The sequence below is a fragment of the Mustelus asterias genome, chromosome 14 (genome assembly GCF_964213995.1).
Source record: "Mustelus asterias chromosome 14, sMusAst1.hap1.1, whole genome shotgun sequence".
Classification (NCBI taxonomy): Eukaryota; Metazoa; Chordata; class Chondrichthyes; order Carcharhiniformes; family Triakidae; genus Mustelus; species Mustelus asterias.
In genome coordinates this window covers 858,446-884,084 of record NC_135814.1, presented here as the reverse complement: position 1 = coordinate 884,084, position 25,639 = coordinate 858,446, and the positions used below count along the sequence as shown (strand labels likewise).

Below are 25,639 nucleotides of genomic sequence, written 5' to 3'. Positions count from 1 at the left end.
ATTGGAGCCAGGCCATTCAGGGAGGATATCAGGGAGCACTTCCTCACACAGAGGGAGTGGGAATCTGGAACTCTCTCCCCAGAAAGGTGCAGAGGGTGTGAGCTGGATGGAACTTTGTTTGGTTAGGATGTGGAGGAAATGGAGCAAAGACATAAGAATGGAGACAGATCAACCAATCTGATTGGATGGAGGGAGGGAATGAATGGGCAGAATGGCTTCCTCCAAGCTGTATGATTCACAGCGAAGAAAACTCACCTTTTCCAGCAAGTCTGCACCACGGGTTAAGGATTTTAAACAGTCGCTTGTGAATTTAATTTCATTTTGCTCTGGGGAGAAAGTCCTCAATTCCTCAGCGTCCAAATCACCCTGCACAAACTCTTAACCCCTCACCCCCGACCCCTCACCCATAACCCCTCACCCCAGCCCCTCACCACCAACCCCTCACCCCTGACCCCTCACCCCCAATCCCTCACCCATAACCCCTCACCCCGACCTCTCACCCCCCACCCCTCACCCGATCCCTCAACCCACTCCCGACCCCTCACCCCCACCCATAACCCTTCACCCCAACCCCTCAATCCAATCCCTCACCCCGACCTCTCGCCCCCGACCTCTCAACGCCGACCCCTCACCCCGACTCCTCACCTCCAAACCTTAACCCAAAACCCTGTACATTTCTACTCTTGCAGTGTTAGTCATGATGCTGCTACACTGAGGGTTTTGTGCTGTTCCAGGGCAGGGCCGGGGCAGTGAGTGGAGAGCAGACATAGTGATTCTTGCACTCTGTGCTCAGGTTCTGAAGGATACAGTCCACGATGGCACCTCCCTGAATGTTCCCATTCTGGGAGAAATGAAGCTGGATGAATTTTCCAAACCGGCTGGAGTTGTTGTTGTAAACGGTTTTGGCATTTCCGAAGGCTTCCATTACTGGGCTGTGGAGAAAGATTCTCAGCATGAATGCAAGAACTGTGAAACATCAGATAATCCAAAACTCTGCCGTCTGTCCCGAACACACCAACTCCCCGGAAATCCCTTCGACGATACCTGCTTCCAGTCTGGAAACAACATCCTTGTTTTTTAAATCCCTCCATGGTCTCACACCCTCCCCACGTCTGTAATCTCCTCCAGCCCTAATCCAAAATACTCACACTCTTCTCAATCTGACCTCTTGCATATCTCTGATATCATCATTTCACCAACATTGGCTGACATTAGCTGCCTGGGACCAAAGCTCTGCAATTCCCTCCCTAAACCTCTCTAGCTCTCTTTCCATCTTTAAGATGCTTCTTAAAAAACTCTTTGACCAGATTTAGGTCATCTATCCTAAATGTGTTTAGTATCATAGAGGTTTACAGCATGGAATCAGGCTCTTCGCCCCAACTTGTCCATGCTGCCCACTTTTTTCCACTAAGCTAGTCCCAATTGCCCGCATTTGGCCCATATCCAATATCCTGGGAGGGAAATTTGCTACGACTCTTCGGGGGGCGGGGGGTTTAAACTAATTTGTCTGGCGGATGGGAAAACGAGCTGTAGTCCAGAAGCCAGTGTTGAGTGTAGTGAGGTACTGAGGAGGGTATCAAGATCACAGGAGTGTACCAGTAGACAGGAAGGTGGGTTGAAGTGGGCCTACTTCAATGCAAGGAGCATCCGGAATAAGGTAGGTGAACTTGGAGCGTGGATTGGTACTTGGGACTATGATGTTGTGGCCATTATGGAAACATGGTTAGAACAAGGACAGGAATGGTTGCTGGAAGTTCCAGGGTATAGATGTTTCAGTAAGAGTAGGGAAGGTGGTAAAAGAGGCGGAGGAGTAGCATTGTTAATCAAGGATAGTTCAACGGCTGCAGAAAGGCAGTTCGAGGGGGATCTGCACACTGAGGTAATATGGGCTGAAGTTAGAAATAGGAAAGGAGCGGTCACGTTATTAGGAGTTTTCTATAGGCCCCCAAATAGTAATAGAGATGAGGAGGAAGAAATTGCAAAGCAGATTATGGATAGGTGTGGAGGCCACAGGATAGTTGTCATGGGTGACTTTAACTTTCCAAATATTGATTGGAACCTTTATAGGTCGAATAGTTCGGATGGGGCAGTTTTTGTACAGTATGTGCAGGAGGGTTTCCTGACACAATATGTGGATAGGCCGACAAGAGGTGGGGCCACATTGGAGTTGGTACTGGGAAATGAACCGGGCCAAGTGTTAGATTTGGTTGTGGGAGAGCACTTTGGAGATAGTGACCACAATTTGGTGTCTTTCATTATTGCAATGAGGGATAGGGCCTTACGGCAGGGCAAGGTTTATAATTGGGGGAGGGGTAATTATGATGCGATTAGGCAAGAATTAGGGAGCATAAGATGGGAACAGAAACTGTCAGGGAAAGGCACTAATGAAAAGTGGAGCTTGTTCAAGGAACAAATACTGCGTGTCCTTGATAGGCATGTCCCTGTCAGGCAGGGAGGAAATGGCCGAGTGAGGGAACCATGGTTCACAAAAGAGGTTGAATGTCTTGTCAAGAGGAAAAAGGAAGCGTATGTAAGGATGAGAAAACAAGGTTCAGTTGGGTCGCTTGAGGGTTACAAGGTAGCAAGGAATGAGCGAAAAAAAGGGCTTAGGAGAGCTAGGAGGGGGCATGAGAAGTCCTTGGCGGGTCAGATCAAGGAAAACCCCAAGGCTTTTTACTCTTATGTGAGAAATAAAAGAATGACCAGGGTGAGGTTAGGGCCGGTCAAGGTTAGTAGTGGGAACTTGTGCATGGAGTCAGAAGAGATAGGAGAGGTGATGAATGAATACTTTTCTTCAGTGTTCACCAAGGAGAGGGGCCATGTTTTTGAGGATGAGAGTGTGATACAAGCTGATAGGCTGGAGGAGGTAGATGTTCAGAGGGAAGATGTATTAGCAATTTTGAAAAACCTGAGGGTCGATAAATCCCCTGGGCCAGATGGGATATATCCTAGGATTCTTTGGGAGGCAAGGGATGAGATTGCAGAGCTTTTGGCTTCGATCTTTGGGTCCTCACTGTCCACGGGGATAGTCATGATGTGGAGATGCCGGTGTTGGACTGGGGTGAACACAGTAAGAGTTTTAACAACACCAGGTTAAAGTCCAACAGGTTTATTTGGTAGCAAACACCATTAGCTTTCGGAGCGCTGCTCCTTCGTCAGATGGAGTGGAAATGTGCTCTCAAAAAGGGCACAGAGACACAGAAATCAAGTTACAGAATACTGATTAGACTGCGAATCCCGACAACCAGCCAGATCTTAAAGATACAGACAATGTGGGTGGAGGGAGCATTAAGCACAGATTAAAGAGATGTGTATTGTCTCCAGACAGGACAGCCTGCAAGTCCAGGAGGGAAGCTGTGGGGGTTACTGATAATGTGACATAAATCCAACATCCCGGTTGAGGCCGTCCTCATGTGTGCGGAACTTGGCTATCAGTTTCTGCTCAGCAACTCTGCGCTGTCGTGTGTCGTGAAGGCCGCCTTGGAGAACGCTTACCTGAAGATCAGAGGCTGAATGCCCGTGACTGCTGAAGTGCTCCCCCACAGGAAGAGAACAGTCTTGCCTGGTGATTGTCAAGCGGTGTTCATTCATCCGTTGTCGTAGCGTCTGCATGGTTTCCCCAATGTACCATGCCTCGGGACATCCTTTCCTGCAGCCTATCAGGTAGACAACGTTGGCCGAGTTGCAAGAGTAGGTACCGTGTACCTGGTAAATGGTGTTCTCACGTGAGATGATGGTATCCGTGTCGATGATCCGACACGTCTTGCGGAGGTTGCTGTGGCAGGGTTGTGTGGTGTCATGGTCACTGTTCTCCTGAAGGCTGGGTAGTTTGCTGCGGACAATGGTCTGTTTGAGGTTGCGCGGTTGTTTGAAGGCAAGAAGTGGGGGTGTGGGGATGGCCTTGGCGAGATGTTCGTCTTTATCAATGACATGTTGAAGGCTCTGGAGGAGATGCCGTAGCTTCTCCGCTCCGGGAAGTACTGGACGACGAAGGGTACTCTGTCCACCGTGTCGCGTGTTTGTCTTCTGAGGAGGTCAGTGCGGTTTTTCGCTGTGGCGCGTCGGAACTGTTGATCGATGAGTCGAGCGCCATATCCTGTTCTTACGAGAACTTCTTTCAGTGTCTGGAGGTGTCTGTTGCGATCCTCCTCATCCGAGCAGATCCTGTGTATACGGAGGGCTTGTCCGTTGGGGATGGCTTCTTTAACGTGTTTAGGGTGGAAGCTGGAGAAGTGGAGCATCGTGAGGTTATCCGTGGGCTTGTGGTACAGTGAGGTGCTGAGGTGACCGTCCTTAATGGAGACGCATGTGTCCAAGAATGCAACCGATTCCGGAGAGTAGTCCATGGTGAGTCTGATGGTGGGATGGAACTTGTTGATGTCATCATATAGTTGTTTCAGTGATTGTTCACCATGAGTCCAAAGGAAGAAAATATCATCGATGTATCTAGTGTATAGCATCGGTTGAATGTCCGAAAGCTAATAGTGTTTGCTACCAAATAAACCTGTTGGACTTTAACCTGGTGTTGTTAAAACTCTTACACGGGGATAGTGCCAGAGGACTGGAGAGTGGCGAATGTTGTTCCTCTGTTCAAGAAAGGAAATAGGAATGACCCTGGTAATTATAGGCCGGTGAGCCTTACTTCGGTGGTCGGTAAGTTAATGGAAAAGGTCCTGAGGGATAGGATTTATGACCATTTGGAAAGATGCAGCTTAATCCGGGATAGTCAACATGGATTCGTGAAGGTAAGTCTTGCCTCACAAATTTGATTGAATTCTTTGAGGAGGTAACTAAGTGTGTAGATGAAGGTAGAGCAGTTGATGTCGTATACATGGATTTTAGTAAGGTTCCCCATGATCGGCTCATGAAGTAAGGAGGTGTGGGATAGAGGGACATTTGGCCAATTGGATCAGTAACTGGCTATCTCATAGAAGACAGAGGGTGGTGGTGGATGGAAAATTTTCAGACTGGATACCAGTTACCAGCGGTGTACCACAGGGATCAGTTCTGGGTCCTCTGCTTTTTGTGATTTTTATCAATGACTTGGAGGAGGGGGCTGAAGGGTGGGTCAGTAAATTTGCTGATGACACCAAGATTGGTGGAGTAGTGGACTAGGTGGAGGGCTGTTGTAAGCTGCAAAGAGACATTGATAGGATGCAGAGCTGGGCCAAAAAATGGCAGATGGAGTTTAACTCTGATAAGTGCGAGGTGATTAATTTTGGTAGGACAAATTTGAATGCGGATTACAGGGTCAACGGCAGGGTTCTGAGGAATGTGGAGGAACAGAGAGATCTTGGGGTTCATATCCACTCAAGTGGATAGAGCCATGAAGAAGGCCTATCGTGTATTTGCGTTTATTAACAGGGGGGTTTGAGTTTATGAGCCGTGGGGTTATGCTGCAACTGTACAGGACCTTGGTGAGACCACATTTGGAATATTGTGTGCAGTTCTGGTCACCTCACTATAAGAAGGATGCGGAAGCATTGGAGAGAGTGCAGAGGAGATTTACCAAGATGCTGCCTGGTTTGGAGGGTAGGTCTTATGAGGAAAGATTGAGGGAGCTAGGGCTTTTCTCTTTAGAGCGGAGGAGAATGAGAGGCGACTTAATAGAGGTTTATAAGATGATGAGGGGGATAGATAGAGTGGATGTTCAGAGACTATTTCCTCGGGTGGATGTTACCTGACGAAGGAGCAGCGCTCCGAAAGCTAGTGGCTATTGCAACCAAATAAACCTGTTGGACTTTAACCTGGTGTTGTGAGACTTCTTACTTAGGTGAGCAGGTCAGGGCCTTTCATGCGTCGGTGCAGACTCGATGGGCCAAGGGCACTGTAATACTCTGTGATTCTGTGATTCTGTGATTCTTTGAGTTTGTATTTCTGCCTAGTAACAAGGCCAAGACACTTTTGGAGTATTTTAATAAATCACCCAGATCATTCCAAGGATCAGAGCAGGGCAGTTTGAATCTCAGTCAGTTTCAGTGGGGAGGCTGTGGTATTGTCACTGGGCTAGTAATCCAGAGAGCCAGGTAATGCTCTGGGGATCCAGGTTCAAATCCCACCACAGCAGATGGTCAAATTTCAATTCAATAAAAATCTGGAATTAAAAGTCTACTGATGACCATGAAACCATTGTCAACTGTCGTAAAAACCCATCTGGTTCACTAATGTCCTTTAGGGAAGGAAATCTGCTGTCCTTACCCCGGTCTGGCCTACATGTGACTCCAGAGCCACAGCAATGTGGTTGACTTTTAAAAGCCATCAGGGATGGACAAAAAATGCTGGCCCAGTCAGCAACGCCCACATCCCATCAACAAATTTTGATAAAGTCATCGAGTTAGGAGTAGGTGAAGACGCTCGGGCAGCTGTTAGCTCTGAGCAGCTGGCCTGACAGGCTCCAATTAGTGAGATTACAAACAGAAAATGCTGGAAAAATTCAGCCGGTCCGGCAACATCAGTGAGGAGGGAACAGAATTAATGTTTCAAGTCCGTCCGACTCTTCTTCAGAGCTAAAGAGAGGAAGAAATGTGATGAATTGTATCCTGTATCAGAGGGGGTGGAACAGCTGGAACAGTGTGGGAAGGTCAGTGATTGGTGGGAGGTAGGAGAGATTACACAAAGATGTTTGGGGCACAAGACAAAAGAAGGGTTAATGACCAGCGAAGGTGCTGATAGCGGCATCAAGGTAACATAGCAGAATGTGTTAATATGAGAAGATGGGTCAATGCTCAGTGAAAACAAAATTAAAGAACAAGTCACAGATGGTCCAGTGTGGATGTGCATAGTGTTGTATTGGGACAAAAAACTTTGGATTTCCAAAAGGGTCAAGATAGAGGGGAAAGGTCACAGCCTAAAGTTGCTGAACTCAACGTTGAATCCTAAGGGCAGCAATGTACCCAACTGGAAGATGAGATACTGCTCCTCCAGCTTGCTCCAGGCTTTACTGGGACATTGCAGCAGGGCCAGGACGGAGGTGTGGGCATGAGAGCAAGGTGCTGAGTTAAAATGGCAGCAACAGGAAGGTTGGGGTCATGCTTGTGGACCAAGCAAAGGTGTCCCCCAAAGCAGTCGCCCAGTCTGTGTTTAGTCTCTCCGATGTAGAGGAGACCACATTGGGAGCAGCGAATACAATGGACCAAATTGAAGGAGGTGCAAGTAAAACGATGTCCAACCTGAGAGGAGCCTTGGAATGGGAGTGAGGAGAAGGTAAAGGTATAACACCATCTGCGATTGCATGGGAAGTAATGAGGGCTTAGGAGAAACCCTGGGGAGCAGGAAAAGCAGTGGAAAAGGTGGAAAGTCATTGACTCCATGCTGTGGGCTGCTGAGTTAAAAAGAAACCTTGAGAGTAGTCGCTTTCTGCTTGGCAAGTGGAAGAGCTGAGATTGTGCCTGTGAGTCTGTGCTGGAGTCCAAACTCAGGAATCCAACAGAACCTTGTCTAGAGAGGCAAGATTCAAACCCTAGGAGGTGAGCAGCTGTTGAGGTACAACCAATCGGAGAAACGTCTGACAGAACTGAGATGCCAACCTTCAAAAGTGAACAATGAGTTGGTATTGGGGATGTTGCCAGAATCTATTATCAAGCATTTCATAACTCAGCATTTGGGAAGCAGCAGTACAATCAGACAAGGTCAGGATGAATTTACAAATGGGAAATCATGCTCGACGAATCTATTGCAATTCTTTGAGGATATAACTAGTAGAGTTGACAGGGGAGAACCAATAGATAAGAACATAAGAACATAAGAAATAGGAGCAGGAGTAGGCCATCTAGCCCCTCGAGCCTGCCCCGCCATTCAATAAGATCATGGCTGACCTGAAGTGGATCAGTTCCACTTACCCGCCTGATCCCCATAACCCTTAATTCCCTTACCGATCAGGAATCCATCTATCCGTGATTTAAACATATTCAGCGAGGTAGCCTCCACCACCTCAGTGGGCAGAGAATTCCAGAGATTCACCACCCTCTGAGAGAAGAAGTTCCTCCTCAACTCTGTCCTAAACTGACCTCCCTTTATTTTGAGGCTGTGCCCTCCAGTTCTAGCTTCCTTTCTAAGTGGAAAGAATCTCTCCACCTCTACCCTATCCAGCCCCTTCATTATCTTATAGGTCTCTACAAGATCCCCCCTCAGCCTTCTAAATTCCAACGAGTACAAACCCAATCTGCTCAGTCTCTCCTCATAATCAACACCCCTCATCTCTGGTATCAACCTGGCGAACCTTCTCTGCACTCCCTCCAAGGCCAATATATCCTTTATTTAGACTTTCAGAAGGATTTCAACAAGGTCTCACATAGCAAACTACTAAATAAAGTTAAAGCACATGGGATTACAGGTAATGTCTTGAGATAGATAGAAAGTGGATTAGCAGGCAGGAAGCAAAGAGTTGGCATAAATGGGTCTTTATCTGATTGGCAGTCAGTGACTAGTGGGGTTCCGCAGGGATCTGTGCTAGGACTCCAACTGTTCACATTATGTATTACTGATTTAGAAGAGGGAACTAAATGTATTATCTCCAAATTTGCAGATGATACAAAGTTGCTTGGGAGGGTGAGCTGTGAGGAGGATGCAGAGATGTTTCAGCATGATTTGAACAGGCTGAGTGTGTGGGCATCTATATGGCAGATGCAGCATAACGTGGATAAATGTGAGGTTATCCACTTTGGCAGCAATAATAGGAAGACAGATTATTACTTGAATGTGTGTAAATTGGGAGAGGCGGATACTCAGCGAGACCTTGGAGTCCTCGTGCATCAGTCGCTGAGAGTAAGCGCGCAGGTACAGCAGGCAGTAAAGAAGATAAATGGTATGTTGGCCTTCATAGCGAGAGGATTTGAGTATAGGGATATGGATGTTTTACTGCAATTGTATAGGGTGTTGGGGAGGCCACACCTGTAGTACTGTGTGCAGTTTTGGTGTCCTTATCTGAGGAAGGATGGCTTTTGCCACAGAGGGAGCGCAGCGAAGGTTTACCAGGCTGATTCCTGGGATGGCAGGTCTGTCATATGAGGAGAGACTAAGTCAGTTAGGAATATATTCATTGGAGTTTAGGAGAGTGAGAGGGGATCTCATAGAAACTTATAAAATTTTAACAGGGTTAGACAAGGTAGATTTAGAAAGAATATTCCCAATGGTGGGGGAGTCAGAACTAGGGGTCATAGTTTTATGATAAGGGATAAACCTTTTACGACTGAATTGAGGAGAAATTTCTTCATCCAGAGGGCGGTGAATGTGTGGAATTCACTCCCACAGAAAGTAGTTGAGGCCAAAACATTGTTTAATTTCAAGAAGAAATTAGATATAGCTCGTGGGGCTAAAGGGATCAAGGGATATAGGAGGAAATCATGGATATCCTGATCCATGTGGAATGGGATCAGGATATTGAATTTGATGATCAGCCCTGATCAGAATGAATGGCAGAGAAGGCTCGAAGGGCCGAATGGCCTCCTCCGAGTTTCTATGTTTCTAATTGTACTCCCTCAGAAGGCAGCCAGAATTTAAATTAAACTGCCTAATTCACAATATTGTAAACAGTTTTACTTTCTTGGCTTCATATCATAATGTTTATTTTGGAATTGTGCAATTTTGTGGCTGTATTTTCTTACCAAATACCAGGAATTTCAAACATTGCCGACTTTAAACAAAAACTTCCTGGTCCACAGTCAGATTGTCACATGAACATTCGAGTCTTGTTCACAATGAGAACATGTATTAAAGGTGCTAGATAAATACTAGAGTGTTCTGTCTCAGCAAGAATGAGTGTGAGTGGAACTGCATCCCAGTGAGAGTCAGTGTGTGTGGAACTGCATCCCAGTGAGAGTCAGTGTGTGTGGAACTGTATCCCAGTGAGAGTCAGTGTGTGTGGAACTGTATCCCAGTGAGAGTCAGTGTGTGTGGAACTGTATTCCAGTGAGAGTCAGTGTGTGTGGAACTGTATCCCAGTGAGAGTCAGTGTGTGTGGAATTGTATCCCAGTGAGAGTCAGTGTGTGTGGAATTGTATCCCAGTGAGAGTCAGTGTGTGTGGAACTGTATCCCAGTGAGAGTCAGTGTGTGTGGAACTGTATCCCAGTGAGAGTCAGTGTGTGTGGAACTGTATCTCAGTGAGAGTCAGTGCGTGTGGAACTGTATCCCAGTGAGAGTCAGTGTGTGTGGAACTGTACCTCAGTGAGAGTCAGTGTGTGTGGAACTGTATCCCAGTGAGAGTCAGTGTGTGTGGAACTGTACCCCAGTGAGAGTCAGTGTGTGTGGAACTGTATCCCAGTGAGAGTCAGTGTGTGTGGAACTGTATCGCAGTGAGAGTCAGTGTGTGTGGAACTGTATCCCAGTGAGAGTCAGTGTGTGTGGAACTGTATCCCAGTGAGAGTCAGTGTGTGTGGAACTTTATCCCAGTGAGAGTCAGTGTGTGTGGAACTGTATCGCAGTGAGAGTCAGTGTGTGTGGAACTGTATCCCAGTGAGAGTCAGTGTGTGTGGAACTGTATCCCAGTGAGAGTCAGTGTGTGTGGAACTGTATCCCAGTGAGAGTCAGTGTGTGTGGAACTGTACCTCAGTGAGAGTCAGTGTGTGTGGAACTGTATCGCAGTGAGAGTCAGTGTGTGTGGAACTGTACCCCAGTGAGAGTCAGTGTGTGTGGAACTGTATCGCAGTGAGAGTCAGTGTGTGTGGAACTGTACCCCAGTGAGAGTCAGTGTGTGTGGAACTGTATCCCAGTGAGAGTCAGTGTGTGTGGAACTGTATCCCAGTGAGAGTCAGTGTGTGTGGAACTGTACCCCAGCGAGAGTCAGTGTGTATTAAAGGGAGGATCCTGAAAGGATCCTTGTTTGCCTGATTGCTGAGTCGTGGCTTTGGAGTATACCTCTTCAGTGCCGTGATGGAGATGCAGTTTTTTTGATTTGTCTCTTCCTGTCTTTGAAGGTTGGAGGCTGTGAAGGAACTGTGTAGTCGGCAGTTATAAGCTCAGGATGCCTACCTGCTCCCCAGAATGGCTTGTTCCACATGTGTGCTCCTCTGCTGGGATGAGGCTCCCGATGATCTCTGGCTCATTACTGACAGAAACTGCAGCAGTAACTTTGTACTCTCTGTCTTACCGGCTCCACTCTCACCGCTGAGCAGGTCACAGGTCACAGGTGAAAGGCCAGGGAATAAAACATCCACAAGTTAGACCATCTCTTGCTGTACTTTTTTGAACTACATTCCTCAAAATAGTAATGGGTTTGGAGTGATTCTGATAAATATCCAGAGAGTTTGAGCAAACCCTTTGAAATTTTTCAAGTTAATCTGACATCCCAGGGCTGGTTTCATTGAGGATGTTTGATTGTCGTTATAAACCCAACCAGTCCGTGAAAAGCCTTTAGGGGAGGGGACAAATCTCTGATTCAATTACACATCAACATGGCCAGTTCTTCACTGGGATTGAGGGGAATGTGGTGAAGGTGGGTAGGTGAGATTGAGGGATATGGAGACAGGGTAAATGGGTGGGATTGAGGGATATGGAGACAGGGTAAATGGGTGGGATTGAGGGATATGGAGACAGGGTAAATGGGTGGGATTGAGGGATGGGGGCGGAAGGTGGGTGGGTGGGATTGAGGGATTGGGGGGCAAGATGCGTAGGGTGGATGCAGGGATATGGGGAGAAGGTTGGTGTGTGGGATTGTGAGATGTGGGGAAAAGGAAAGTGATATTTGTTCTAATTGTTTCCGATGTTCCTAACTCTGATTGATTGAAACCCTGTGTTGAAACTGGGAAACACAGTAAGAAGTTTAACAACACCAGGTTAAAGTCCAACAGGTTTATTTGGTAGCAAAAGCCACACAAGCTTTCGGAGCTCTTAGCCCCTTCTTCAGGTGAGTGCTCACCTGAAGAAGGGGCTAAGAGCTCCGAAAGCTTGTGTGGCTTTTGCTACCAAATAAACCTGTTGGACTTTAACCTGGTGTTGTTAAACTTCTTACTGTGTTTACCCCAGTCCAACGCTGGCATCTCCACATCATTGAAACTGGGACACAGAGTGGATGGGAGGTGGTGTTTTTGGAGATTTCCTCATTTGTTCCTCATCTCTCTGGACTGGGAGCCAGTGGAACCCACCTACCTGATCAGAATACACTGACTATCCTGACGCTTCCACAGGCAACAGTAGCACTCATTGGCAATTGCGAAAATGTGCGGAGGGAGTTCTCCAAGCTGGTGTCTGCTGTATAATTCGACTGTGTTGGCACTGTACAGGCTCTCGATGCACTTATAAGGGTTGACAGCAGTCAGGATGGAGCCAATGTTAGTCTACAAAAAATAGAAACATAGGAAATAGGAGCAATAGGCCATTCAAACCCATCGAGCCTGCTCTACCATTCAATATCATCATGGCTGACCCTGTCTCTCCACCATACTATCGTGCTCTCCCCATACCCCTTGATGCCATTAGTGCTTAGAAATCTATTTCCTTCTTAAATATATTCTGCGATTTGGCATCCACAGCTTTCTGTGGGAGAGAATTCCACAGGTTCACCCTCTGAGTGAAGAAATTTCTTTTCATCTTGGTCCTAAATGGCCAACCCCATATCCTGAGACTGACTCCTTGTTCCAGACCCTTCAGCCAGAGGATACAACATCCCTGTATTCAGTCTGTCCAGCCCTGTCAAAATTTTATATGTTTCAATGAGATCCCCTCTCATTTTTCTAAACTCCAATGAATACAGGCCCAGCCAACCCAATCTCTCCCCATACAACATTCCTGCCACCCCTGGAATCAATCTGGTGAACCTTCGCTGTGCTTCCTCTATGGCAAGTCTATCCTTCCTTAGATAAAGAGACCAAAACTGCACACAATACTCCAGATGTGGTCTCACCAAGGTTCTGTACAGCTGCAGTAATATACCCTTGCTCCTGTACTCAAATCCTCTTGCAATGAAGGCCAACATACCATTTGCCTTCCTAATGCTTGCTGTACCTTCATATTTGCTTTCAGTGACTTGTGTACTAGGACACCCAGGTCCCTTTGTACATCAATATTTCCCAATCTATTTAAATAATTTAAATAAACACTATTTAAATAATACTCTGCCATTCTGTTTCTCTATCCAAAATAGATAACTTCACATTTATCCACATTAAACTGCTTCTGACACACATTTGCTCACTCTATCAACTTGTCTAAATCACCTTGAAGCCTTGAACATCCTCCTCACCACTCACCTTCCTACCAGGTCTTGTGTTGTCAGCAAACTTGGAAATATTACTTTTGGTTCCCTCATCCAAATCGTTTTGTGAATAGCTGGGGCCCAAGCACTGATCCCTGCCTGCCACGACGAGAAAGATCCATTTATTCCTACTCTCTGTTTCCTGTCTGCTACTCAATTCTCAATATATCACCCCCAAACCCATGTGCTTTAATTTTGCACACTAACCTCTATGTGGGACTTTAGTTACATCCTCAAAAAACTCCAGTAGGTTTATCAAAAATGGTTTTCCATTTTATGTTGATTTTGTCTAATCCCATTGATATTTTCGAAGTGTCTTGCTATCACAACCTTTGTAATAGTCCCTAATGACAATAAATTTCCCTACTACTGATGTTAGACTAATCAGTCTGGAATTCTCCGTTTTCTCCCTCCTTCCTTTTTAAAATAATGGGGTTGCATTTATTACTCTCTAATCCGCTGGGGATGTTCCACACTGTGCAGAATTTCGGAAGATGACAACGAATGCATCCATTATTTCTATGGCCAACTCCTTTAGTATCCTGGGATGTAGATTACCAGGTCCTGGGATGTCGATTATCATAGAACATAGAACATTACAGCGCAGTACAGGCTCTTTGGCCCTCGATGTTGCGCCGACCAGTGAAACCAATCTAAAGCCCATCTAACCTACACTATTCCAATATCATCTATATGTTTATCCAATGACCATTTAAATGCCCTTAATGTTGACAAGTCCACTACTGCTGCAGGCAGGGCATTCCACACCCTTACTACTCTCTGAGTGAAGAACCTACCTCTGACATCTGTCCTATATCTCTCACCCCTCAATTTAAAGCTATGTCCCCTCGTGTTAGCCATCACCATCCGAGGAAAAAGGCTCTCACTATCCACCCTATCTAATCCTCTGATCATCTTGTATGCCTCTATTAAGTCACCTCTTAACCTTCTTCTCTCTAACGAAAACAACCTCAAGCCCCTCAGCCTTTCCTCATAAGACCAATTATCTTATGATAATTATCAATTATCAGGCCCTGGGATGTAGATTATCCGGTCCTGGGATGTAGATTATCCGGCCCTGGGATGCAGATTATCCGGCCCTGGGATGCAGATTATCCGGCCCTGGGATGCAGATTATCCGGCCCTGGGATGTAGATTATCCGGCCCTGGGATGTAGATTATCCGGCCCTGGGATGTAGATTATCCGGCCCTGGGATGTAGATTATCCGGCCCTGGGATGTAGATTATCCAGCCCTGGGATGTAGATTATCAGGCCCTGGGATGCAGATTATCCAGCCCTGGGATGTAGATTATCAGGCCCTGGGATGTAGATTATCCGGCCCTGGGATGTAGATTATCAGGCCCTGGGATGTAGATTATCCGGCCCTGGGATGTAGATTATCAGGCCCTGGGATGTAGATTATCCGGCCCTGGGATGTAGATTATCCAGCCCTGGGATGTAGATTATCAGGCCCTGGGATGTAGATTATCCGGCCCTGGGATGTAGATTATCAGGCCCTGGGATGCAGATTATCAGGCCCTGGGATGCAGATTATCCGGCCCTGGGATGTAGATTATCCGGCCCTGGGATGTAGATTATCCGGCCCTGGGATGTAGATTATCAGGCCCTGGGATATAGATTATCAGGCCCTGGGATGCAGATTATCCGGCCCTGGGATGTAGATTATCCGGCCCTGGGATGTAGATTATCCGGCCCTGGGATGTAGATTATCAGGCCCTGGGATATAGATTATCAGGCCCTGGGATGTAGATTATCCGGCCCTGGGATGCAGATTATCAGGCCCTGGGATATAGATTATCCGGTCCTGGAATGTAGATTATCCGGCCCTGGGATGTAGATTATCCGGCCCTGGGATGTAGATTGTCCGGCCCTGGGATGTAGATTATCCGGCCCTGGGATGTAGATTATCCGGCCCTGGGATGTAGATTATCCGGCCCTGGGATGTAGATTATCAGGCCCTGGGATGTAGATTATCCGGCCCTGGGATGTAGATTATCCGGCCCTGGGATGTAGATTATCCGGCCCTGGGATGTAGATTATCAGGCCCTGGGATATAGATTATCCAGCCCTGGGATGTAGATTATCCGGCCCTGGGATGTAGATTATCCGGCCCTGGGATATAGATTATCAGGCCCTGGGATGTAGATTATCCGGCCCTGGGATGTAGATTATCAGGCCCTGGGATGTAGATTATCCGGCCCTGGGATGTAGATTATCCGGCCCTGGGATGTAGATTATCCGGCCCTGGGATGTAGATTATCAGGCCCTGGGATATAGATTATCCGGCCCTGGGATGTAGATTATCCGGCCCTGGGATGTAGATTATCCGGCCCTGGGATGCAGATTATCCGGCCCTGGGATGTAGATTATCCGGCCCTGGGATGTAGATTATCCGGCCCTGGGATGTAGATTATCCGGCCCTGGGGGTTTATCACCTTTCAGCCCCATTAATTTCTCCAGCACTATTTTTTATTACTAATGCTAAATTCCTTCAGTTCCCCCTTCTGATGTTGGTGACTTTTAAGAGTTTTTTTTAATTTATGCTCACAACCGTAGGTGATGTCATTGTTGGGAGGAGGAAAAATTGTGGCAGGTCAGGTGACAGGGGTTCATTTTTCAGTTTCAGTTTTGGGAGTTGGAGTGTTAGCAGCATCACTGAAAAAGAAGTCTCTCTCTCTCCCTGCTTTTTTTCTTTGGAAATTCTGTTGTTTTCCTAAAAGATGAGAATCTGCTGTTGTTGGGGGTTGGCCCAGAGTTCCTCTGGTGTTTTGGGAAGCTGTCTTGTCTTCAAACTGTTCGGAGTGAATCCAGAGAAGTGCAGACTTCAACCAAAGGACTCAATTTCCATTATAACGTGAGCAGTAGACTTTGCTGTATTGGACCTGTTTAAAGGGTTTTGTCTATGGCAGGGGTTTTGGTTTGATTGGAATGCATTAGATATCGTTGTTGAGGGTTATACATTATAGTGGTTGTTTTGTTTCTTGTTTGTAATTGATACAAGTTCTTGCTAATTTTCTTACTATACATGTTAACTATATTCTTAAATAAACTTTGTTTGATGAAAGCTCCCTAGTGGGTCATATGAATCATACCTGAAGTGAAACCCATCATGCTTATCCTCGCCACATTCAAGATGCAAAACTTATGATTCAGGCGGCTCCATAAAACACTTTGATGTTTCTGACCTGAACCATAACACGAGAACCTTGGTTCCCTACCTTTTCTATCACAACAGAACTAAGTAGTTGTTTAATTGCTCTGCTATTTCCTCGTTCTTCTATATTTGTCTTCACTAATCTTTTCTTTTTACATATTTATAGAAGCTTTTACAGTCCACTTTTATGTTTCTTGCAAGTTTACTCATTCTATTTCTGCCTTCTTACCCTATCTTTTGTTAATTATTTATTTACGGGATGTGGGCATTGCTGGCTACAGCAGCATTCATTGTGCATTCCTAATTGCCCTGGAGAAGGTGGTGGTGAGCTGCCTTCTTGAGCCACTGCAGTCCCTGAGAGTGTAGATACACTCACAGTGCTGTTAGGGAGGGAGTTTCAGGATTTTAACCAACGACAGTGAAGGAACAATGATATATTTCCAAGTCAGGATGATGAGTGACTTGGAGGAGAACCTCCCGGTGGTGGTGTTCCCAGGTATCTGCTGCTCTTGTCCTTCTAGATGGTAGGGGTTGTGGGTTTGGAAGGTGCTACCTAAGGAATCTTGGTGAGTTGCTGCAGTGTATCTTGTAGATGGTACATACGGCTGTCATTGTGCATTGGTGGTAGAGGGAGTGAATGTTTGTAGAAGGGGTGCACAAAGTGGGCTGCTTCGTCCTGGATGATGTTGAGCTTCTTGAGTGTAGTTTGAGCTGCACTCATCCAGGCAAATGGAGAGTATTCCGCCACACTCCTGACTTGTGCCCTGTAGATGGTGGACAGGCTTTGGGGAGTCAAGAGGTGAGTTACATGCAGCCAGATTTCTAGCCTCTGACCTGCTCCGATGGCCACAGTAATTAGATAGTTAGTCCAGTTGAGTTTCTGGTCAATGGTAACCCCCAGGATGTTGATGGGATTCAGCAATAGTAATGCCATTGAATGTCGAGGGGTGATGATTAGATCGTCTCTTGTTAGAGATGGTCATTACCTGGCACTTGTGTGGCGCGAATGTCACTTGCCAGTTGTCAGCCCAGGCCTGGATATTGTCCAGGTCTTGCTGCATTTGGACATGGGCTGCTTCCGTATCTGAGGAGTCGCAAATGGTGCTGAACATTGTGCAATCATCAGCGAACATCCCCACTTCTTACCTTATGATGGAGGGAAGGTCTTATGATGGATGAGACCTAATGACGGATGAAGCAGCTGAAGATGGGAGGAAGGTATTTGATAATGATGGTTGGGCCTTGGACACTACCCTGAGGAGCTCCTGCAGTGATGTCCTGGAGCTGAGATGATCGACCTCCAACCACCACAACCATCTTCCTTTGTGCCGGGTATGACTCCATCCAGCGGAGTTTTCCCTCTGATTCCCATTGACTCCAGTTTTGCTAGGGCTTTGTGATGCCCTTGATATCAAGGGCTGTCACTCTCACCTTACCTCTGGAATTCAGCTCTTTTGTCCATGTTTGAACCAAGGATGGAATGAGGTCAGGAGCTGAGTGAACTTGATGGAACCCAAATTCAAATTGTGTGTGCGTGCTGCTCGATAGCACTGCTGATAACCCCACCCATGGCTTTGCTGATGATCGAGAGTAATTGGTCAGGTTGGATTTGTCCTGTTTCTGTGAGCTGGACATAGCTGGCCCACATTGCTGGGTAGATGCCAGTGTTGTAGCTACACTGGAACAGCTTGACTAGGGGCAAGGCAAGTCCTGGAGCACAAGTCTTCAGTACTATTGCCGGAATGTTATCAGGGCCCATTGCCTTTGCAGTATCCAGTGCCTTCAGTTGTTCCTTGATATCATGTGGAGTGAATTGAATTGGCTGAAGACTGACATCTGTAATGCTGGGGAGCTCAGGAGGAGGCTGAGATGGATCATCCACTAGCCACTGATGTGGTGGGTTCCATTATCATTGAGGATGGGGATATTTGTGGAATTTCAAGAACAAAGAACAATACAGCACAGGAACAGGCCCTTCGGCCCTCCAAGCCCGCGCCGCTCCCCGGTCCAGGATTGAATCCTGAATCCAGGATCCCCGCCCAATTTTCCAGCCTATCTACATACCAATATCCTATCCACCGAGCTGTCCCTCACAGCTACGATGCTTTGTTCATCACAACCTATTAACTCACCCCCACCCCCCCATTCCAGACCATGTGATCTCCAGGGAGAGGTGAAAACCCAGAGTGAAAACCCCAGGGCCAATATGGGGAAAAAAAAATCTGGGAAATTCCTCTCCGACCCCCTGAGGCGATCGAAACGAGTCCAGGAGATCACAATGGCCCTGATCGGAAAATGCTTCCCAACCCTATTCATTTCCACTTCCACGAACACCATATGAATTCCCTGCCCCCGAGACAGGTTCCCAACTATCCGCAGTCTCGCTCTGTACTGGCACCAGCAAGATGATCATAGAATGAAGCCTTGCAACGAGAAACAAGGAACAATTAGCCCGCGCCGCTCCCTGGTCCAAACTAGACCACTCTTTTGTATCCCTCCATTCCCACTCCGTTCATATAGCTGTCTAGATAAGTCTTAAACGTTCCCAGTGTGTCCGCCTCCACCACCTTGCCCGGCAACACATTCCAGGCCCCCACGACCCTCTGTGTAAAATATGTCCTTCTGATATCTGTGTTAAACCTCCCCCCCTTCACCTTGAACCTATGACCCCTCGTGAACGTCACCACCGACCCGGGGAAAAGCTTCCCACCGTTCGCCCTATCTATGCCTTTCATAATTTTATACACCTCTATTAAGTCTCCCCTCATCCTCCGTCTTTCCAAGGAGAACAACCCCAGTTTCCCCTATCTCTCCTCATAACCAAGCCCCTCCATACCAGGCAACATCCTGGTAAACCTCCTCTGTACTCTCTCCAAAGCCTCCACGTCCTTCTGGTAGTGTGGCGACCAGAACTGGACGCAGTATTCCAAATGCGGCCGAACCAACGTTCTATACATCTGCAACATCAGACCCCAACTCTTATACTCTATGCCCCGTCCTATAAAGGCAAGCATGCCATATGCCTTCTTCACCACCTTCTCCACCTGTGACGTCACCTTCAAAGATCTGTGGACTTGCACACCCAGGTCCCTCTGCGTCTCTACACCCTTTATGGTTCTTCCATTTATCGTGTAGCTCCTCCCTACATTATTCCCACCAAAATGCATCACTTCGCATTTATCAGGATTGAACTCCATCTGCCATTTCCTTGCCCAAATTTCCAGCCTATCTATATCCTTCTGTAGCCTCTGACAATGTTCCTCACTATCTGCAAGTCCTGCCAGTTTTGTGTCGTCCGCAAACTTACTGATCACCCCAGTTACTCCTTCTTCCAGATCATTTATATAAATCACAAACAGCAGAGGTCCCAATACAGAGCCCTGCGGTACACCACTAGTCACAGGCCTCCAGCCGGAAAAAGACCCTTCCACTACCACCCTCTGTCTTCTATGACCAAGCCAGTTCTCCACCCATCTAGCCACCTCCCCCTTTATCCCATGGGATCCAACCTTTTTCACTAGCCTACCATGAGGGACTTTGTCAAACGCTTTACTAAAGTCCATATAGACAACATCCACGGCCCTTCCTTCGTCAACCATTTTGGTCACTTCTTCAAAAAACACCACCAGGTTAGTGAGGCATGACCTCCCTCTCACAAAACCATGCTGACTATCGTTAATGAGTTTATTCCTTTCTAAATGCGCATACATCCTATCTCTAAGAATCTTCTCCAACAAATTCCCCACCACGGACGTCAAGCTCACCGGCCTATAATTACCCGGGTTATCCTTCCTACCTTTCTTAAATAACGGGACCACATTGGCTATCCTCCAATCCTCTGGGACCTCACCTGTGTCCAGTGACGAGACAAAGATTTGCGTCAGAGGCCCAACGATTTCACCTCTCGTCTCCCTGAGCAGCCTTGGATAGATTCCATCAGGCCCTGGGGATTTGTCAGTCTTTATATTCTCTAACAAACCTAACACTTCCTCCTTTGTAATGGAGATTTTCTCCAACGGTTCAACACTCCCCTCCGAGACACTCCCATTCAACACATCCCTCTCCTTTGTGAATACCGACGCAAAGTATTCATTTAGGATCTCCCCTACTTCTTTGGGCTCCAAGCATAAGTCCCCACTTTTGTCCCTGAGAGGTCCGATTTTTTCCCTAACAACCCTTTTGTTTCTAACGTATGAATAAAATGCCTTGGGATTCTCCTTAATCCTGTCTGCCAAGAACATTTCGTGACCCCTTTTTGCTCTTCTAATTCCCCGTTTGAGTACTTTCCTACTTTCATTGTACTCCTCCAGAGCTCCCTCCGTTTTTAGCTGCTTGGACCTAACATATGCCTCTCTTTTCTTTTTGACCAGTCCCTCAATTTCCCTGGTTATCCACGGTTCTCTAATCCTACCCTTCCTATCCTTCTTTTTTACAGGCACATGCCTATCCTGCAGCCCTAACAACCGTTCCTTAAAAGACTGCCACATACCAGATGTGGATTTACCCTCAAACAGCCTCTCCCAATCAAGAGCTGCCAATTTCTGCCTGATCCCAATAAAGTTAGCCTTCCCCCAATCCAACACCTTACCCTTGGGACACCACTCATCCTTTTCCATCACTATCCTAAAGCTAACAGAATTGTGGTCACTATTTGCCACATGTTCCCCAACCAAAACTTTGAAGACCTGACCGGGCTCATTCCCCAGTACCAGGTCCAGTATAGCCCCCTCTCTAGTCGGGCTGTCTACATATTGTTCCAACGAACCCTCCTGTACACATTTTACAAATTCCTCCCCATCCAGAGTCCCTGCCCTCAGCGATTTCCAGTCTATACCAGGGAAATTGAAGTCTCCCACTACCACAACCCTATATTTCCTGCACCTATCCAGTATCTCCTGACATATCCATTCTTCCACTTCCCTTGGGCTGTTGGGGGGCCTGTAGTACACCCCCAACATAGTGACTGCATTCCTCCTCCATTAAGTTGTTTAATGGTCAATCATCATTCATGACTAGATGTGGCTGGTAGGAAACTACAAAGAGTTGTGAATGTAGCCCAGTCCATCACTGAATGTCATGTGATGATTAGCTCCTCTCCTGTTGGAGATGGTCATTGCCTGGCACTTGTGTGGCACGAATCTTACTTGCCACTTGTCAGCCCAAGCCTGGATATTGGCCAGGTCTTGCTGCATTTGGACATAGAATCATTGAATCCATACAGTGCAGAAGGAGGCCATTCAGCCCATTGAATCTGTACCGACTCTGAAAGAGCACCTTACCTCGGCCCATCCCTAATCCCCAATCTCCATAAATCCACACATTTACCATGACCAATCCACCTAATCTGCAGTGTGGAATGTGGGAGGAAACCAGAGCACTCTGAGGAAACCCTCACAGACACAGTGAGAACATAGACTGTTTCAGTATCTGAAGAGTCGCGAATGATACTGAACATTGTGCAGTCATCGGCGACCATCCCGACTTCTGACCTTATGATGGAGGGAAGGTGATTGATGAAGCAGCTGAAGATGGTTGGGTCGAGGACACTGACCCTGAGGGACTCCTGCAGTGATGTCCTGGAGCTGAGATGATTGACCTCCAACCACCACAACCATCTTCCTCTGTGCCGGGTGTGACTCCAACCAGCAGAGGATTTTCTCATCGATTGGCGGCACAGTGGCACAGTGGTTAGCACTGCTGCCTCACAGCGCGAGGGACCTGGGTTCAATTCCGGCCTTGGGTGACTGTCTATGTGGAGTTTGTCCGTTCTCTCTGTTTCTGTGTGGGTTTCCTCCAGGTGCTCCGGTTTCCTCCCACACTCCAAACATATGCAGGTTAGATGGATTGGCCATGGTAAATTGCCTTTTAGTGTCAAGGGGGACTAGCTAGGGTAAATACATGAGGTTATGGGGATAAGGTCTGGGTAGGATTTTGGTCGGTACAGACACGATGGACCGAATGGCCTCCTTCTGCACTGTAGGATTCTATGATTCCAGTTTTGCTCGGGCTCCTTGATGCCATAGTCGGTCAAATGCTGCCTTAATGTCAAGGGCAGTCACTCACACCTCACCTCTGATATTCAGCTCTTTTGTCCATGTTTGAACCAAGGCTGGAATGAGGTCAGGAGCCGAGTGACGCTGGCGAAACCCAAACTGAGCCTCACTGAGCAGGTTATTGCTGAATAAGTGCCACTTGATCGCACTGTTGATGGCCCCTCCCATCACTTTATTGATGATCGAGAGTAGACTGATTAGGCAGTAATTGGTCGGGTTGGATTTGTCCTGCTTTTTGTGTACAGGACACACCTGGACAATTTTCCACATTGTCGGGTAGATGCCAGTTTCCTAGCCAGGGGCAACGACAAGTTCTGGAGCACAAGTCGCCAGAACTATTGCCGGGATGTTATCAGGGCCCATCGCCTTTGCTGTATCCAATGCCTCCAACCATTTCTTGATATCATATGGAGTGAATCGAATTGGCTGAAGATGGACGTCTGTGATACTGGGGACCCCTAGGAAATGGCACAGATGGATCATTCACTCGGTATTTCTGGCTGAAGATTGCTGCGAATGCTTCAGCCTTATCTATTGCACTGATGCGCTGGGCTCCTCCATCATTGAGGATGGGGATATTTGTGGAGCCTCCTCCCCCAGTGATTATCCTTTGCTGAACTGCTCCCAATCCTCGGGCTTGCTACTTTTTCCAACAACTTTATATGGTTCCTCTTTGGATCTAAAACTATCTCTTGTTAACCATGGTCGGGTCACATTTCCTGTTGTGTTTTTGGGTCAGTTAGAAATATATAATTGTTGTAATGAATACGATCTTTCCTTAAATATTAGCCATTGCCTATCCACCACTTTCAATTAAGTTACTAATTCTATCACAGAGAGCGCACCCTCAGACCTTGTTTAGATTTAGGACCCTAGTTTTGCTTGGACAATACACTTTCTAACCCAATGAGGAATTCTATCATGTTATGGTCACTCTTCCCCAAAGGACCTCGCACAACAGGATTATTAATTAACCCTCTCATTACACATTACTAAATCTAGGATAGGATGTTCCCTAGTTGGTTCCTCAACAGACTGGTCCAAAAACTCATCTTGTACACACTCCAGGATTTGATCTGCCACATTATTGTTGCTAATTTGGTTAAACCCACCTATATATAGATGAAAGTCACCCATCGTTTGGTAGTACCCTTGTTACATGCATCTCGAACTTCCTGTTTAATGTGATAATTGGGTGAGTTCTGCCCCGAGCAAAAGGAGGGTTTCCTCTCGAGACTCCTGGCCAATCTGATTGGTTGGCAGTCAAGTCGTCTCAGCAGTGCTGGAACTCAGTAGTGGCCACTTTTGGGATTACAAGCAGTTCTGAGCAGAAGATCCATGGCAACTAGACTTAGAAGCAAAGCGCGGCCAGGGCAGGCTGGAGGATCTCAGGTACAGGGGGAGGGCTGTGAGTGGTCAGGTTTTAGAGGTCAAGGTGGAAGTCATAAAGGAGGAGGTAACTTAAAGGGGGTCACCCCCAAAGGCCAAAGGACACCCTCAAAGGCCAAAGTACCCACTCTCCCTTCCCTCTTTATCACCTGAGATGGTAAAGGAGTGGGCTGGCCTCGTTCATTCCCATTTATTAATGTAGCGGGAGCTGAATCAGGCCCTTAACTGGACATGCATTGGCTAGTTATTGGAGGTCAATCATCTCATCTCCAGGATATCACTGCAGGAGTTCCTCAAAGGTGTCCGAGGGTGAACCATCTTCAGCTGCTTCATCAATGACCTTCCCTCCATCATAAGGTCAGAAGGGGGGATGTTTGTCGTGGTTCAAGAAGACAATTCACCACCACCTTCTCAAGGGCAACTAGGGATGGACAATAAATGCTGGCCAACCAGCGACAGCCACATCCCCTGAGTGCATTTTAAAAAGGTAATTAGTCTAAGAGTAGGCAGGCTGGCTGGTGCTTTACCTGCTCAATGTCTTATAGGGTGGCCAGGGAGGTAGAGGGCTAGCCCCTGTTTTATTTTACGTACCCCCTTTAGACATGAAACATTAACTCTGTTTCTCTCCAGATGCTGCCAGACCTACTGAGTTTATCCAGCATTTTCTGGTTTAATTCCTTCAAATGCACTGGCTGGTCAAATCTTGGTAAGAAGTCTCACAACACCAGGTTAAAGTCCAACAGGTTTATTTGCCTAACCCTAACTCTAACCCTAATGCCAAATAAACCTGTTGGATTTTAACCTGGTGTTGTGAAACTTCTTACTGTGCCCACCCCAGTCCAACGCCAGCATCTCCACATCAGGTCAAATCTTCCCAGGGTTTCCCCAGGGTCAGGAGTGAGTTGAGTTGATGGGATGAATGGCCTCACAGTATTCTAGAGGGACAGTTCTGGGTGACTGAGAACAATGGGCTGATCGGGAGATACTGTCATGCTCTCCTTCCAAACACAGGTACTTAGCAGAGTAAGGGGAAAGAGAAGAATAACGCACATAGATCTTATCCTGCTTGTATCGCAGGAAGAGGTTGTAGAGAATTGCGGCTTCATGTAGATCTGCGAGACTCGACATATCATCCACCCCTTCAATACTGGTTTGATGCATCGGAAAAACAATGTCCCTGGAGAGTGCAGCCTGCTCAAAGGAGAGCACCTAGAGAGAGAGAGAGAGGGAGATAGGCAGAGTGAGAGAGATAGGGAGAGACAGAGAGAGAGAGAGAGAGAGAGAGAAAGAGAGACAGAGAGAGAAAGGCAGAACCAGAGAGCGAGAGAGAGAGAGAAAGAGAGAGACAGAGAGCCAGAGAGAGAGCCAGATAGAGAGAGAGAGAAAGAGACAGAGAGAGAGAGAGAGACAGAGGCAGAGCCAGAGAGAGAGAGAAAAAGAGAGAGGCAGAGAGCCAGAGAGAGAGCCAGATAGAGAGAGAGAGAAAGAGACAGAGAGAGAGAGAGAGAGACAGAGGCAGAGTCAGAGAGAGAGCCAGATAGAGAGAGAGAGAAAGAGATAGAGAGAGAGAGCAAGAAAGAGAGGCAGAGAGAGAGAGAGACAGAGACAGAGAGAGAAAAAGGGAGGAAAATATTTAACATATTACCGCCTCAAACATGATTTTTAAAAAGCGTTTAGATAGTTACATGGGTAAGATGGGTATAGAGGGATATGGGCCAAATGTGGGCAATTGGGACTAGGGAGTTAAAAAGGGGCGGCATGGACAAATTGGGCTGAAGGGCCTGTTTCCATGCTGTAAACCTCTGTGACAAACATCAGACTTAATGGGGGCGAT

At 47.0% G+C, this 25,639-nt stretch overlaps 1 protein-coding gene across 1 annotated transcript in view; it reads right to left on the bottom strand.

Annotated features, from left to right (window-relative positions):
• The window catches only part of LOC144504014 (unconventional myosin-X-like), a 219,264-nt gene that overhangs the window by 162,243 nt on the left and 31,382 nt on the right, over positions 1-25,639 (bottom strand). The window contains 5 exon segments of the mRNA XM_078229165.1: positions 256-269; positions 808-932; positions 10,967-11,101; positions 12,083-12,270; positions 24,856-25,014. Of these exon segments, the coding sequence (XP_078085291.1) occupies positions 256-269; positions 808-932; positions 10,967-11,101; positions 12,083-12,270; positions 24,856-25,014 (621 nt within the window).